The sequence below is a fragment of the Tyto alba genome, unplaced genomic scaffold, assembly GCF_018691265.1.
Source record: "Tyto alba isolate M040663 unplaced genomic scaffold, T.alba_DEE_v4.0 Super-Scaffold_1000006, whole genome shotgun sequence".
In the NCBI taxonomy this organism is placed as follows: Eukaryota; Metazoa; Chordata; class Aves; order Strigiformes; family Tytonidae; genus Tyto; species Tyto alba.
In genome coordinates this window covers 22298302-22313715 of record NW_024881272.1, presented here as the reverse complement: position 1 = coordinate 22313715, position 15414 = coordinate 22298302, and the positions used below count along the sequence as shown (strand labels likewise).

At 41.5% G+C, this 15414-nt stretch overlaps 2 protein-coding genes across 15 annotated transcripts in view; one reads left to right on the top strand and one right to left on the bottom strand.

The window, feature by feature from the left end:
- USP33 (ubiquitin specific peptidase 33) overlaps window positions 1–7936 on the bottom strand; it is a 45073-nt gene extending 37137 nt beyond the window's left edge. For 3 of the 10 annotated variants that reach the window (XM_042784278.1, XM_042784288.1, XM_042784296.1), the window contains exons 1-4: window positions 7675–7933; window positions 2090–2153; window positions 1421–1559; window positions 291–344 (exon numbers count right to left, since the gene is read on the bottom strand). In XM_042784278.1, the coding sequence (XP_042640212.1) occupies window positions 291–344; window positions 1421–1501 (135 nt within the window). In that variant the 5' untranslated portion in view covers window positions 1502–1559; window positions 2090–2153; window positions 7675–7933. Of the gene's footprint in view, window positions 1–290; window positions 345–1420; window positions 1560–2089; window positions 2172–7674 lie in introns of those variants that run through there. The other 7 variants (XM_042784301.1, XM_042784305.1, XM_042784311.1 and 4 more) reach the window with 5 other exon arrangements.
- A 125-nt stretch (window positions 7937–8061) lies between these two features.
- Window positions 8062–15414, top strand: part of MIGA1 (mitoguardin 1) — a 44442-nt gene continuing 37089 nt past the window's right edge. For 3 of the 5 annotated variants that reach the window (XM_033000731.2, XM_033000732.2, XM_033000728.2), the window contains exons 1-5: window positions 8062–8264; window positions 9226–9386; window positions 13945–14122; window positions 14689–14825; window positions 15124–15250. In XM_033000731.2, the coding sequence (XP_032856622.1) occupies window positions 9288–9386; window positions 13945–14122; window positions 14689–14825; window positions 15124–15250 (541 nt within the window). In that variant the 5' untranslated portion in view covers window positions 8062–8264; window positions 9226–9287. The remainder of the gene's footprint in view (window positions 8265–9225; window positions 9387–13944; window positions 14123–14688; window positions 14826–15123; window positions 15251–15414) is intronic. The other 2 variants (XM_033000729.2, XM_033000730.2) reach the window with 2 other exon arrangements.

Below are 15414 nucleotides of genomic sequence, written 5' to 3'. Positions count from 1 at the left end.
AAAAAATATCATAACTCAAGGAGAAACCTTAATATGCTAGCTTCTTATACATATAAAAAAAAAAATCTCATTTTTAACACATTATTCTTAAATTACACGAAGTACGTACCTGATAAGGGTAAATAATTTTAAAAAAATGAAAACTGCACAAGAAGTTTTGCTTTTAAATAATAGCTTAAAGAAACTAATTTTAAAAACTTCATTATAGTTGTTTCCTCAAAAATACACTACCAACCTTATCTACAGATTACTAGGAAAGAACCCGACTATGGAACAACAGAACAACTTACCTCTAAGCATGCCCAAAGGTTGGGTCCTCTGACTTTACAGTCCTGACAAGTGCCCTATTAAAGTTAAACACAAAAGCAAAGTCTTATTTCCTTTACTTTCACCAGTAAGCCACAACTATGAGACAAACCAAGAAAAAATACTCTAAAATTCATTATCAGCTGAATAATTTTAAGACAAAAGAAAGTATGTAATGATAACCAACCCAGTTTTTGTTTTGCTTTACCATCTTAAAATCAGAATATTTTTCCTAGTAAAACCTTGGATCTCTCTCCAAGTTTTCATCTTAAACCAAAAATAATTCTTCTAAATAAAGCATAAACATATATCACATTATTATAAAAACCTTCAAAATTGGACTCTCCTATAAATTTAATATCAAAAGAAATTGAAGTGACAGAACTTGTAATAACTGCATGTTCCTCTTTGCAGACAGTCAATACTACCTGCAAAGGTTTACAAATAAAGATTAAACAATAGAGGAATGTTATTATCCCTCAGCAGCAAATTAACTGTTACACTTTTCAAATAAATTTAGCACCATGGACAGAAGAGGTTTGCCTTTTCATCTCCCAGCTACTAAAAACGGTTACAAGATCTTTCTTTGTTCTATTTATTAATACTAGCTGGCATCCAAGTTTGGGTAGGGGCAGTTTCTCAATCTGTGGCTTCTCCATCAAAATGTGGACCATTATGCAAGAAAAATTTCAGGATATATTTCTTTGTTCATTTCTACTTGAAGTCAGTTACACTTTATTACATTTACATTCCAAATAACTAACTGCTACAATGGCAGTGTCTGAAAAGTTCAAGCTTGGTGTTATGCTAACTAACTCTTTTAACTAATATTTCCACTCTATCACTTGCTTTGGAATGGAATTCTTCCATTCAATCACTTGCTTTGGAAAACATTGCTGGTAAAGGTACTCGAAGTGTTAAGTACTGAAAAATAGTTTTTCAGTTTTATCAAGTTCATAATTCTTCCATTACTTCATTTAAACCACCTCCAGTACAGATTTTACCCATGCTTAACACTTACATGCATCTTATAACTAATAATACATGACAAGATATGTAGCTAAAATAAGTGACCAGAGTTAACTGTGATAGAAAGTAAACTGCAGCAACTCACATGAGATTTCTGTATCAATTCCTCTTTTGTTATCTCACCAACTGATTCCAAGTGTGGGCAATTGCTGCCGGGCGATGACATTTCAGAAGCTGTATCTTCTGAGGTTCTGTAGCCAGGATTTTCAAGACCAGGGAAATCACTTGTCAACAGAAGAATAAGTAAAACCCAATTCCTTACAGCTGGCAGCAATATTAGATATCTAATATGCAACATGTATGTAACTTTTGAAAGAATGTGCTTTTTTAAAGTAAGTTAGTATAAATAACTTTATTAACAGTAAGAGAATACAATAGTCCAAATTAAACACAGCTGACTTCTAAAAATAAATCCTCTGACTTTTAGGGCATAAACTAACAGAATCTTGAGTGGAACAGGGATGGTCTGGACTAATTATTTAACTTCCTGGCCTCTACCATGGCACCCCAACGACATAAAAATTACAGTTTTGAAGGCTACCCCGAACTGATGGTGACTGACTGCATATTCTGGAAAGGGATCTTATGTAACACTGCTGAAGTGTGCTGAAGCTGTGAAGGCTAAAATGCAGGAGGCACACAACTTGCTTGTCAAAGGAGAAGGAAACTTTATCTTGGTTTTATTTATTTACAAAGACACTTTCTAGATTGAGATATATTATATACCAAAAGCAAACTGAAACTTGTAACTCACATGCAGTACTGAACACTCAGCAAGCTTTTCTCTTGTTTGAGTTCTCTCTGTCCATCCAAGGTCTCTGATGCAGACACAGAAACAAAGAATGCTAAATACAATCATGTTGTCAGTTTTATTTTGATGGTTGCACAAAAAGCCATGATGTTTTATAGAAGGAAAATTTAAAAATTGACTCAGTAATGTTCTTATTATACAAGTACTCCGACTGACTCATGCAGATAAGAACCAAGAACTTTGTTACGGTTTTGTCACTTAAACAATTACTAATGATGCCTCGATCTCTCTAAAGCCCAAGAAATCTTAAGCTTTCTTTGCCCAGTTATTATCCATCCAATCTAGCATTTCTTTATCAATACTTGCAACTAAACTTCCGTCCTAACTCAGCGATGCACACTCCTTGATCTGTTTGCAGCCTCTAGCACTGTTACCAACATCTCTTTCCACTTTGCCTGTTGGCTTTGCAGTTATAGGTTTGTTCCTTCCGCTATACAACCAATCGCTCCTTTGAATATTAAATAACCTAGGGCTTTGACAGCATGGGGGAAAACAAACCTTTTCTAGAAGGCACCTCAGACACACTACCTATTAAACTTTCAGTTTCTTATCTTTGACTTGGTCTTTATTTCCATTGCCTTGCAGTAAGATCCCTTCGAATCAAGAGTAATTTCAGTTCCCTTTGGTTATCAAAGGGGCTTTTTATGTGTGCGTGCATGTGTATAAATAGTCTATATTATTCCTACAAACATTCCTATACATATAATATTATTAAAGTATTGTTTGTATAGGAATAATACACTACGTTAGATACTGTATTATATACCTGCATATATATACTTTCATATATTTTATTTATATATAAACAACTATTTATATATAAATAATATACAAGATCTTTATTAAATATATAAAATGTATACACTTACTCAAGTATGTGTGTCTATCAGTCTTTGTGAATGTCATACTAACAGCTGTTCAATAAAATATTTAAAACCTCACAAGACTGGAAATACTACAGTAAATTAATAATTTAGGAATTTTTTTCAAGATGAGTTGTAAATTCTCTTCCTGAACCAATGGCATGACATTTAAAAAGCATTACTCTCAAATACAAGATGCATCTGGACAAGTATGCCTGCAGTTCCGTGTCTATTTGTAATTTATGTGCAGTACTGCTGAAAGACACTTCAAATACAAAAATAAGAAGTTTTTCAGGCCAAATCTCCTCAATTTCAGTCATATTATCAATTCTGCTTTGAACTGTAAAGTTCCTTTTCAGAACAGAAATGGAAACATGAATGTATGTTTCATCTTGCACATTTTGCAAGGTCTGTTAAAACATTAAAAATATCCGAGTTTCCAATAAAGCCCTAACAACCTTAAAAAAAAAAAAAATCAGTGCTAATTAATGCTGATTTAACTCAAATGCTTTAGAAAGACAGGTATAATGAATTAGTAAAGGTTTAGACTTAGGTTTTTTGTGGTTTCCTTTTTTTTTTTTTTGTATTATTATTATTCTTGAAGCAGCTTTCTGAATGCATTATTCCAAGTAATAGAAAGCAATGAATACAGTGAGACTTCACCTCATGCTACCAGATTTGTATTTAATAGCCACTTTTCACACCTGGAATCATGAAGATCCAAACCTGCAGTCCTGAACAAAACCAGACCCAGGAGTTCTGCTCACAGTAGATTTTGTTTCTTGGTGTCATCTGCATCTCTCTTGTCATAATAATCATCAGAAAGGCCAAAGGATATTGAAACTCATGTCCCTGTGGATCCGGTCTCTATTCCTGTCCATATGGAAAGCATCCCTTGTAGAATTCTAGTTAATGTTACAGATTCTCTACATGTTATTATATGGACAAAGCCTTTCACTTTTTGTTAACAAAATTCTCACACACCTTTCACCCTGTAGCAACCACGATAACTCACTGTACTGATATAACTTTGGTGGCTTAATATGCTTAGCTGCAGTAACACATTTTGTAAAAGTTTATGCTAAAGTCTAAAACTGTAAGATAAAATTAAAAACGGTGATTCATCCTTCATCTCTAAATCCTACCAAGCCCAGGGTAGCCCCTCCCTCCCACACTGCCCTTCCTCCATTTCAACACTTCCTACTCTATCTGAAAAGATTGCCTATCTTCCTCTACGGATGTATCTCATTATCACATCTGCTTTTTCACGAGCTTCTGTGTTGCGTTGACCTCATCTGAAAGTTGCTTCTTCGCATTTTCAGTAATTAAAAAAAAAAAAAAATCAAGTTTGGTAGTTTCTCTTACATTCCATTTTACACTCCTGTTCTGAAGCTACAGTATATCTTCACTTCATGCCCCCAGTGATACCTGATAGTTTGTACTGGGAGAGTACCTAGATATCTCATATGAACAGCTCTACTGGCTCAGATGAAAGGTCCATTTAAGCCCAGTATCCTGTTTCTACCACCGACCAAAAGAAGACAGACACAGAAGCATAAAATTTTTAAAAGAATATATAGCTTCCCCATGTCCTTTCCAGCTCTGGGACTTCCTGAACCCAATGTTTATATATTAGAAAAACAGAGAAAGGCTCTGGAAAGGTTCTATAATTTCAGCCTTCCTCACATCGCAGAACTCTAAAGAATTGTTACTGAGGCAGGAACTCCTAGACAGCAATCGTGTCCAGGGGCAACAAGACTATTTCTGTCACCTTTCATGAACCCTTCAGAAGTATTCCATGCTCTCCCAAGAACCTCAGAAAAATCAAAAGCTGAAAACCATGAACCTCCACATGGGATACATGAAGCATCTTTGTTTTACTGTGAGGTTAAGAATGAAGTAAAACTAAACTTGGAATAGAACTCAAGTTTTCACACTGACTGCTCATGATCATATTGATGCAGTAAGATTCTCATCAAATGCTTCCCATATATTTGGGAGAGAACTTTGCAGTATATTGCTAGCTGTCTCCATTGTTTCCACTGGAAGGTTTGTTTCAGCCCACCTATCTCAATGCATCATACTGCATCATTCAATTAAGTGAACCATTTAATATTCAAAATGACTTTTTAACACATTTTTGCTTAGTGCATGTATAGAGTCATACTTAAAAGAAAGAAAAAAAAAAAAGCCTGTAACTTCTCTTGAACTCACAGTTGTTTTTTTTTTCCTGTTTATTCTTTGCATTCACTAAGAAAAAAGTATTTGTTCATGTGAGCCTTCAGAGAAATGTGAACCATAATTTAAAGCATCATGACCAGCAACCTACTTCAGCAGAATTCCTTGACATCATAGACTTGTGTAGTGCCTACCATGAAAAACCTATCACACACAGAAAAATACCAAACACTGAGATAATTCAACTGATCTTGAAAATGATCTTAAGCTCACACAGTGAGCCTAATATTTTCTAAAGAAACATAACAGATTTTACAATCTTTCAAAAATTTTTTGAATTAAAGTTAATGTCTTCATCTGCCTAGTTATAGTAGTTAACACTTCAATAGATGTTGAAATAAACAAATATATGTTTTTATTCTGTTGATGTCCCTAACTATGGAGCCATTTTATCAGATCATTTTACAGGGTTCAGTAAGGGAATGGTGGTAGAAGATTTTAAGAATAAAATGCTTATTCTGAAGATAGCAATTACCTGCATTAGTAATTGTATCTTCATTACAGGCTTTTATTATTTTGCCTGTACAGCTTCTGAAGAACAGTATAAGAAACCAGTAAGCCCTAAGTTCAGTCTTATTTGCACTCACAGTTATTTTACTAGTGATGCATCGGAACAATCATGTTTAACATTTATTTTCATTTTATGGCAACAAAGTAAGAGTGACACAGGGATGCAATTTTGTATCTGAATGTTTAACTATTTGGAATACTACAGAATTCTGGAACTTCAGTAATTGTCACATAGATATTCTTCACACTTCAGAAAAAAAAAACAGCAGCATTCACTCCAAATTGTACATGCCTATTGAAGCTACATACCTAGACATGTGTATTCAGATTTTTTAACATGTGCATTTTTCTGTCAGTTTTGTAAAGAACTGTGTTGTTCTAAAAACTTTACTGGAATCTTTGCCAGTTTACTACAGAAATTACTTCAGCATAACAAAGTACATGAATAATATTGTTACCAAACTTGAGAATAGTCTTCTTAGGTCAAGAAATAGGACAAATTAACCTTAACTTCACATACTAAGTTCCTTTATATTCTTTTAATCAGTAGGTGGTGTTGAATTTCATCTCCCATTCCTCCCTATTTCTACCTTTTTAAAATGTATCAACTCTAAGAGTATCCGGGATTCCTGAAAAAATGGTAACACCAGTCCTAACTCTGGTAGAAAACTTGCTTTATCTACTTGGAATAAAACCTGGTATTCTCCCAGTGAATAACAAAAGCATGCTCAGTAAGCTGATGAAAAATACCTGGTCCTTCTCTTCAGGCACCAAGAGCTATCCACTCAAGGAAGACACAAATTTTTAAGTCACTTCCATTATATTCTTTTTCTGTCATGAAGTATTGTTTCCAAAGAGAAAGGATAGTTAAAAAATGTTTGAGTTGAAAGTATATCCTCTTACAGGGTTAGTCATTTTCCATTTTCCATTGCCTTTTAGGATATAGAGACCACCCATTCATTTCTTTCTTCCACCACTTTAAATCCTAACTCTGAAACCCACTAGCTGAGCTTTACGTTTCTAAGAGGATTTTCCTAACGCTGGCTTTGCCTGCGCACAGGGGAAGTCTACAGTGATTTTCCACTGGGTGCTAGACCAGACTTTTTTCTCCAGCCTATTTCATCCCTCGTACACGGTGATCTATAGCGCGTAGATACCTCAGGGCACGAACAGCGTAATTTACAGGCATTGTTTTTAGGCATTGCCTCATAAATACAACACCGTGGCCGTACGGTTTCCACTTCAGCGGGTACCCGAGGAGGTCGGCCCGATGCTCTCCGGCCGCTTGCCGCAGCCCGGCGGGCGCGCCCACCCCGCCTGCCGACCGCCTCGCACGGCGCCCGGCAGACGCCCCGCAGCCCGGCCCGGGCTCCACCGGCCCATCGCCCCGCAGCCCGGCCCGGGCTCCACCGGCCCATCGCCCCGCAGCCCGGCCCGGGCTCCACCGGCCCATCGCCCCGCAGCCCGGCCCGGGCTCCACCGGCCCATCGCCCCGCAGCCCGGCCCGGGCTCCACCGGCCCATCGCCCCGCAGCCCGGCCCGGGCTCCACCGGCCCATCGCCCCGCAGCCCGGCCCGGGCTCCACCGGCCCATCGCCCCGCAGCCCGGCCCGGGCTCCACCGGCCCATCGCCCCGCAGCCCGGCCCGGGCTCCACCGGCCCATCGCCCCGCAGCCCGGCCCGGGCAGGCCGCGCACCGCCCGCGGCCCCCGCCCGGCCCCCCGGGAGCGCGGCGGCCCGGCCGCTCACACGGCTGCCGCTGGCGGCGGCCATCACCGTGCCAACCCGCCCCGCGGGCCGAGCCGCCCTGGACTTTGAAATCGGCCGGAGACACCGCCCGCCACGCTCCTATCCCCTCTTCGTGGAAGCCGGACCCTCCCCGCTTTCCCCGCCGCCGGAGCGGCTCTCCCCCTCTTACCGGAGCAGCCGGGAGGACGCACCGGGCGCAGAGCCCGGAGCTAAGCCGGGCGGCGGCCAGCTCCACGGCTCGCACCGATGGCGAACCCCAGCCTCCGCGGACAGCGACCCTCGTGGGCGAGCGGGCGGACAGCGCTCCCCTGCACGGGACGCAGTGGTACAAAAGGCCGCCGACGCGGAGAAAGACGCGCAGCCACGGCCTCGCCAGCGCCTCGGCGCACAGACAGACGGACGCGCCCCCCGACCGCGACTGCGGCACCACCGGCCTCGGGACGCGCCCCGCACAAAGATGGCCGCGCGGAGCTTCTCCGCCACTCACGTGAGCGCCGCCCCGCACAAAGATGGCGGCGCCAGGCTCTTACCCCATCCCGCCCGGTCGGCCGCAGAAGGCGGCTGCCCTGTGCAAAGATGGCTGACGCGGACTCCTGACGGCGCGGGTCGCCCTCACGTGGCAGCGACAGGGGCCGCCTCATGGGCGACCTCGGCCGCTTCTCGCTGGCCCGGAAGTGGATTTGCTCCCGGGCTCCTAGCAGCCTCCGCGGGGAGGGAGCCGCGGTCGCGCCCCGTAGCGTCTGCCCCGGCGCTCGGCAGGTAACTGAGAGCGACACCCGGCCCGGGCCCAGGGAGCGGCATGCCTACCTCGGCCTGCGCGGCTGCGGGGACAGGGGCTGCGGTTCGCGGGGAGCCGGTACCCCGGCTCCGTCCCTTGACCGCCCGAGGCGCCGCAAGGCTCGGGCACCCGCGACCGCGGTGCCGGGACTGCTCTGCCTGGGTAGAGCTCGGCAGGGCCGGGCGGAGGTGGCTTCTGCCCCCGACGGGGACGGACCCCTCTGCCGAGGCCGGGGGAGCCCCTCTCCGCGCCCCGCGGCGGGGAGAGGCGCCTGTCCTGAGGAAACGCCTCCGGGGCAGCACGGCCCGGCCGGGGGCGTCGGCGGGTGGGGACGGAGCCGGGGGTTAAAGCTGACCGCTCCCGCGGCCTGCGGGCCCGCCCTTTTCTGGCACCTCGCTCCCTGCCACTGTTGCGGTCCTGAATGTCATGGACTTCGCCTTGTGCTTAACGTTAGGGTGTGAGGGGGGGTGTTCCTTTTATTGGGGGAGATGACGTCAGCCTGTAGTATTTATTTCTCATCGTGTGTCTGCAAAAAAATTGAAGGTCTGAGTGAGGTAAACTTTTTCTGGCTGCTTTGAAATCTTTTAACTCTTTTTAGCGGGCAAACATACTCTTCCGACAGTAGTGATCTCAGAAACAAGGTTGTTGCCATGTATGGTTGGGAGGATATAATAAGTGAACTGCCAGCTAGTAAGAGCAGACCGAGTGCTCTGTAGGTCCTGGTTATGCACATACTGGTCTCTGAACAGAGCAGTTGGAAGGAGTGGGGCCTAAGCTGAGCCAGCAAATCTGCTGTCTTCTCATTTAAGCACAAGTCTTACCTCAACGCAGAAATATCAATCACACAAGTCCTGTACCTGGTATAGAAGACATTTGAACTTGTAGAAGAAAGCTGTCCTGGGCTTCTATTTCATAATTTAGTGTGTATCCTTCATTTGACAGAGACCATCTGTGACTGTTTTCAAGGTAGTTCCACTTAATGAGGTTATGGGAGAGAAGGAGCCATGTCAGAAGAAGCTGTTACTGAGGCACGATTTTCTCTGAAGACGGTAGCTTTACGGGTATTTAATCTTCCCCTTTCTTGGTATTATTCTCTTAACCAGGTAATATATACGTTATCTGAATATTGTCACTCTTGATATATTTAATTGCAATGTTGTACTTCTGCTTCTGAGTTTAATACGAGTTAAATTTGTACAGAATACCTTGATTTTTTTTTTTTTTTTTTAGTGCATTTAAAATACTGACCTAAAATAAGTGGGGTTTTTTTGACTGCTAATAAACGCTTAGTGCATCATCATAAATCTGACTAAAGAGATTGCTTTATCTGCGATGTCTATATGTCTTCATATTGCAACAGCACAGTGATTTTCATCAAATCAAATATCAAAATCGTCAAGTGGTTTCTTTTGGTAGAAATTGTTAGGTATATAAAAACTAAACATAACTAATTACATTTTGAATAATAGTATTGTGTGTGAGCTGAAATACTTTTTAGGTTGCCAGTACCATTCCCCAAATTAACCTATATGATAATTCATTAATTGAAATAAAAAATCCTTGTTCTAATTTTTGAGTCATTTCTGTTTGATTAAGTAGCACATAGCTAAAACAAGGCAGTGATTCTTTAAAAGCAGGCGTTTTTTTAAACCAGTTCATTTTGCTGGTTTTGTTTGTTTTACTTGCGGAAAGATCTTCAAAGAAAATCTTAAGGCTCTATTCATCACAGTATTTCCTTTTACAGATGGCCCTGGAGTGATTTATTTTCTTTCATTGATATTATAGGCAAGTTTTCACTAGCAACATGGATAGTGGTCACTCAAATCTGGCTGAAGAATACATTATGATCTTAGTTTTCAGGTTGACAAAAGCTGCAAATGTTGTGAAGCTGATGCTCCTTGTCTGCAGGGAACCATAAGATTTGTCCCTAGAGCACCTTCATGTCAAAGACGGGGAAGAGAAGCAGTATTTATGCTGTAGAGATTCAGAGAAGAGAAGTGTTAGTTGCCTATAACTACATATGTGATAAATGATAGAGTGAAATAAATCAGAATTACTTGAGAAAATATTAAGGCTTCAGTTATATCCATCAGAGAATAAATTTCTTGAAGAGTGAGACATATTCTGATGCCATAATACACAGGAGAAAGAAAAGAGCTTCTAGTTGACTGTACAAAATATGGTCCAGTATTTTTTTTTTTCATTACGTGTATGCTGAATCATTGACTAATAACTAAAGGATAACTATTAACTAAGGATAACTACCAACAAAAAAAAAGTTTATAATTAGTAATGCCAATAATATTTTTTTATAAAATAGGTATTACCAGGTCCTAATAAAGTTCTGCTTTTAAAACCCATGTCTTTAATATGTCTGTATTTTATTTTTATTGAATTAGATGCTTGTAAGCAAATGCTATGTCTTTTTTCATATTTCCATGTAAATGCTTTTCAAAGTTTTACTGCATAAAAAAGCAGAATGAGAGATTTTCAGTCGTAGCTGCATCTGATTATTTTCACATTTTTTTCTGTGTTTAGTATACTTTAAAATTCTCACTGCCAGATCACTGATTTATTTTTTGTGTTGCAGCATGTTCATATCCTTAAGTACCATGTGCAACTCCATTATGTGCAACTGTTAAATTTCCTTAGAGGTTTTCATTTCAGTGTTAATTTATTTATGATCATGTTTGTAGGCACAGACAAATTTTTAAAAATCCACTTACAGTTCTTTTGAAACTTTAGTTCTAGCATTTAATTTTGTGAGCTTCAAGGTTTTAATCTCAGTTATTTGGTTATTAAATCTTTTCTGTGACATACAGTAGTCTTTTGTAAGAATGTATTTGTGATGTGTTTCTGGGATTTCCCTTTCCCTGCAGTCTACAGTGCTAGGCTTGTGGCTTCAGTCAAGCTACAGTACCACTAAGGACAGGGTTCTCAAGTCACAGGTGTTTGGCTTCTTGATTGCAAACGCAGTACAGAGCAAAGCTTTCAATGCTTTTTTAAATTACACAGCTCTGATGGTATTAACCAATTGCACAGCAACCAGGGACTGCCTGAGTGCCATGGTACTATGTGGACAGCTGTCTCTCATATGAGGAAACATGTTACAGAAACACCATATTATCCCCAAGGACTGCAGATCTGTTTTTTTTACTATCAGCAATATGTTTCTCAAGCAGCATAGATGTCCTAAAGATTTTGTGAATGTGGACTCTAGTTCCCGGTTAAATGGCTCTTTTTCTTCTTTGTGTATCTTGTCACTTTGAATTTTTATAAATTTCGTGAATAGCTTTTAATTCCAGTTGCTTGTATATGTGTTGGTAGGAAAGCTAAGGCCCTCATAGCATTAAATCTGGCCAGGGATGTCAAGGGCAACAAGAAAAGCTTCTGTAGGTACGGTGTTGATAAAAGGAAGACTAGGGAAGATGTTGGCCCTCTGTGAAAGGAAACAGGAGACTTGATTACCTGTGATATGGAGAAAGCTGAGGTATTCCACAACTTTTTTGCTTCAATCATTATTGGCAAGTGCTCCAGCCACACTGCCCAAGACACAGAAGGCAAAGGCAGGGACTGGGAGAATGAAGAACTGCCCACTGTAGGAGAACATCAGGTTTGATACCATCTAAGGAACCTGAAGGTGCACAAGTCCATGGGACCTGATGAGATATATCCACAGGTCCTGAAGGAACTGGTGGATGAAGTGGCTAAGCCACAATCCATGAGATTTGAGAACTCGTGGCAATCTGGTGAAGTTCTTGCTGACTGGAAAAGGGGAAATGTAACCCCAGTTTTTAAAAGGAGAAAAAAAAATGACCCAGGGAGCTACAGGCCAGTCAGTCTCACCTCTGTGCCTGGCAAGATCATGGAACGGATCCTCCTGGAAACTCTGCTAGGGCATGTGGAAAATAAGGAGGTGATTGGTGACAGCCAACATGGCTTCACTAAGGGCAAATTGTACCTGACAAATTTGGTGGCCTTCTGTGATGGGGTTACAGTGCTGATGGACAAGGGAAGAGCAACGTCATCTACCTGGACCTGTGTAAAGCATTTGACACTGTCTCACATGATATCCTTGTCTCTAAATTGGAGGGACGTGGATTTGATGGTCAGTTGCTAAATGTCCAAGTGGAGAGCAGTGATGAGTGGTGTTCCTCAGGGGTTGATGTTGGGACCAGTGCTGTTTAACATCTTTGTTGGTAACATGGGCAGTGGGATGGAGTGCACCCTCAGCAGGTTTGCTGATGACACCGAGCTGTGTGGTGCGGTGACACGCTGGAGGGAAGGGATGCCATCCCGAGGGACCTGGACAGGCTTGAGTGGTGGGCCTGTGCAAACGTCATGAAGTTTGAGAAGGCCAAGTGCAAGGTCCTGCACGTGGGCTGGGGCAATCCCAAGCACAAATACAGGCTGAGTGATGAGTGGATGGAGAGCAGCCCTGCAGAGAAGGACTTGAAGGGGAGGTATTGGTGAATAAAAAACTGACTATGAGCCATCCATGTGTGCTCACAGCCCAGAAAGCCAACTGTACCCTGGTCTGCATCAAGAGAAGTGTGGCCAGCAGGTTAAGAGAGGGGATTCTGCCCCTCTACTCCGCTCTCATGAGACCCCACCTGCAGTGCTGTGTCCGGCTCTGGGGTCCCCAACATAAGAAGGACATGGACCTGCTTGAGCAGGTCCGGAGGAGGCTGCGAAGATGGTCAGGGGGCTGGAGCACCTCCTTTAGGAGGACAGGCTGGGAGAGTTGGAGTTGTTCAGCCTGGAGAAGAGAAGGCTCTGGGGAGACCTTATGGCAGCCTTCCAGTACTTACAGGGGGCTACAGGAAAGGTGGGGAGGAACTATTTATGAGGGAGTGTAGTGATCGGATGAGGGGTCATGGTTTTAGACTGAAAGAGGGTAGATTTATATTAGGTATAAGGAAGAAATTCTTTACTGTGAGGGTGGTGAGATCCTGCCCAGAGAAGCTGTGGCTGCCCCCTCCCTGGGAGGGTTCAACGCCAGGTTGCACAGGGTTTTGAGCAACCTGGTCTGGTAGAAGGTGTCCCTGCCCATGCCAGGAACCAGATGATTTTTAAAATCCCCTTCAACCCAAAACAAAACATAACAATTTTTTAAAAAAAAAAAAAAAAGGTTTCTTTAGAGAAATATGTAAATACATGTTTTTTGTAAATTGAAATGCAATGCAAATGTTAGCTTTTGGATCCTCTACTCTTCCAAAGTGCAAGGAATAATCTAGTTGTGAAGGCTGAGTTTCTTTTCAGTATTTTTTTGCTGTCAGAGTATTAACTGAGGCCCTGCATTGTCCTGGCATTAAAAAGAAGTTTGCCTGGAAGTCATTTACTTAAATCCCCATAGTCTGTGGATTTGCAATATACCTTATAGTCCTTGGTGCTGCAATATGCCCCCCAGTGTAGCCACTCACTTTGTTGTACCAGCCCCTTTGTAAACTCTCTCACCTACCGGTCATCACAAATTTTGAGAAGCTGTTAGTCTGTGCACTTACTCAAAGCTGTCTGTTTCTCAGGCTGTGTGAGAACAGCATCTCTGATCTCCCCCAGGCAAGCTGTAGTCTAGGTTGAACACACCAAAAGGAGGGTAGGAGGAAAGGTGGAAGTTAAGGAGCATACTTTTCTAATAAAGTCACTCTCTCTTACTTTCAGGTAAAGCTTTCCCCTGGGTTAAAGAAGCTTTTCACAGTAACGGCAGTGAGTGCAATATCAGTTATTTTTCTGGCCCATCACTTTAAAAGAAGACGTGGAAAGAAAAGCAATAAAGTGCCACCATGGGAACCAAGTCACCTAGTATTAGAGTGTACCAAAGCAGCTGCATCAGAAAAAGGTACATGTAAGAACCCCCAAGTTGTTTTGTTTTGGTTTTTTTTTGTTTGTTTTATTGGAGGGGAAGGAAAGGGGTGTGAGCGGATGGGTGTGCATAACAGTGTCTAGTAATAAAACAAACTGTTTTCCTTTAATGCTGAGTAGGTTTGAATTGTTAAAGTAGAAGTTGTGCAAATTAGGAACAAGATTACAGTGTTTTATAAATAAGCTGGTCTTGTTCTCAAAGGTGAAGTATTAATCATGAATTTGGGTTAAAACTTTTTTTATTAATAGTATATTAACAAGGAGATTTACTGTTCTTGTGGACATATCTCAATACTGAGAAAAGCACATTTATTTTTTTATGGGATGGGAAAATAATTGTGCTCAAATGCACAGTTATTGTTATAGATATTGACTGTTCTAATTTGTAGTTTCTCATGTAGAACTGTAAATAAAACAATAGTTGTTGTTTACTTCTAAACTGGATTTTATTGAAAAGAGTACATGCAATGCTTGATAGATCTTGCTAACGAAAGATACAATGTTTTGGGCTTGCAGCAGCTTTAAAATCACCGTATCTCTTAGGTTCTAGTTGTTCCAGTAGTCGGCAAAACTTGACTCTTTCTCTGAGTTCTGCCAAGGAAAAAGGATCTCAGTCTTGTATCTATGCAAATGGAGGACTTTTCAGTAAATACTCTGGTTCAGTTCAAAGCCTGGCTTCGGTAAGTAAAAGTGTTTTAAGGCTCCTGAATGTTTGTTAACTTGCACTGAATATGTACCTAATGGTCTTGCTGAGCTGAAACAACGTTCCTGAACAAGCTGTGCAGAAGGTGATGCTGAGAAGGCATATACCTACTGTATATTAAATGTACGGTATATTTTAATATACCTACTGTATATTAAAAGCAGTTGCCAGACAGATTACTTGGATGTAATATACTCTGGCAGAAATAGTTTTAAGGATACTCTGTATAATATCACTTCAAAATTTGTTTTGGTTTGGTTTGTTTTTTTTTTAAGGTTCAGAGTGCCACCTCTTGTCACAGTTGTGCTTGTGCCAATTCTAATTCGTGGGATAAAGCAGATGAAGATGATATTAAGCTTGTCAATATTCCAGTGACTACACCTGAAAATTTGTATTTGATGGGTAAGTTATAAAAAGAATATTCAGCATCTACCAATAATTAATGTAAATAGTTTATTGTTTTTATGACAAGGTGATAAACAGTATTATTGTGGTGTTCTTTCATAGTGTCCTGTTGGCATGTGTCTAAGAATATTTCCAAAAATAATGAAATCTTACTTGATCTA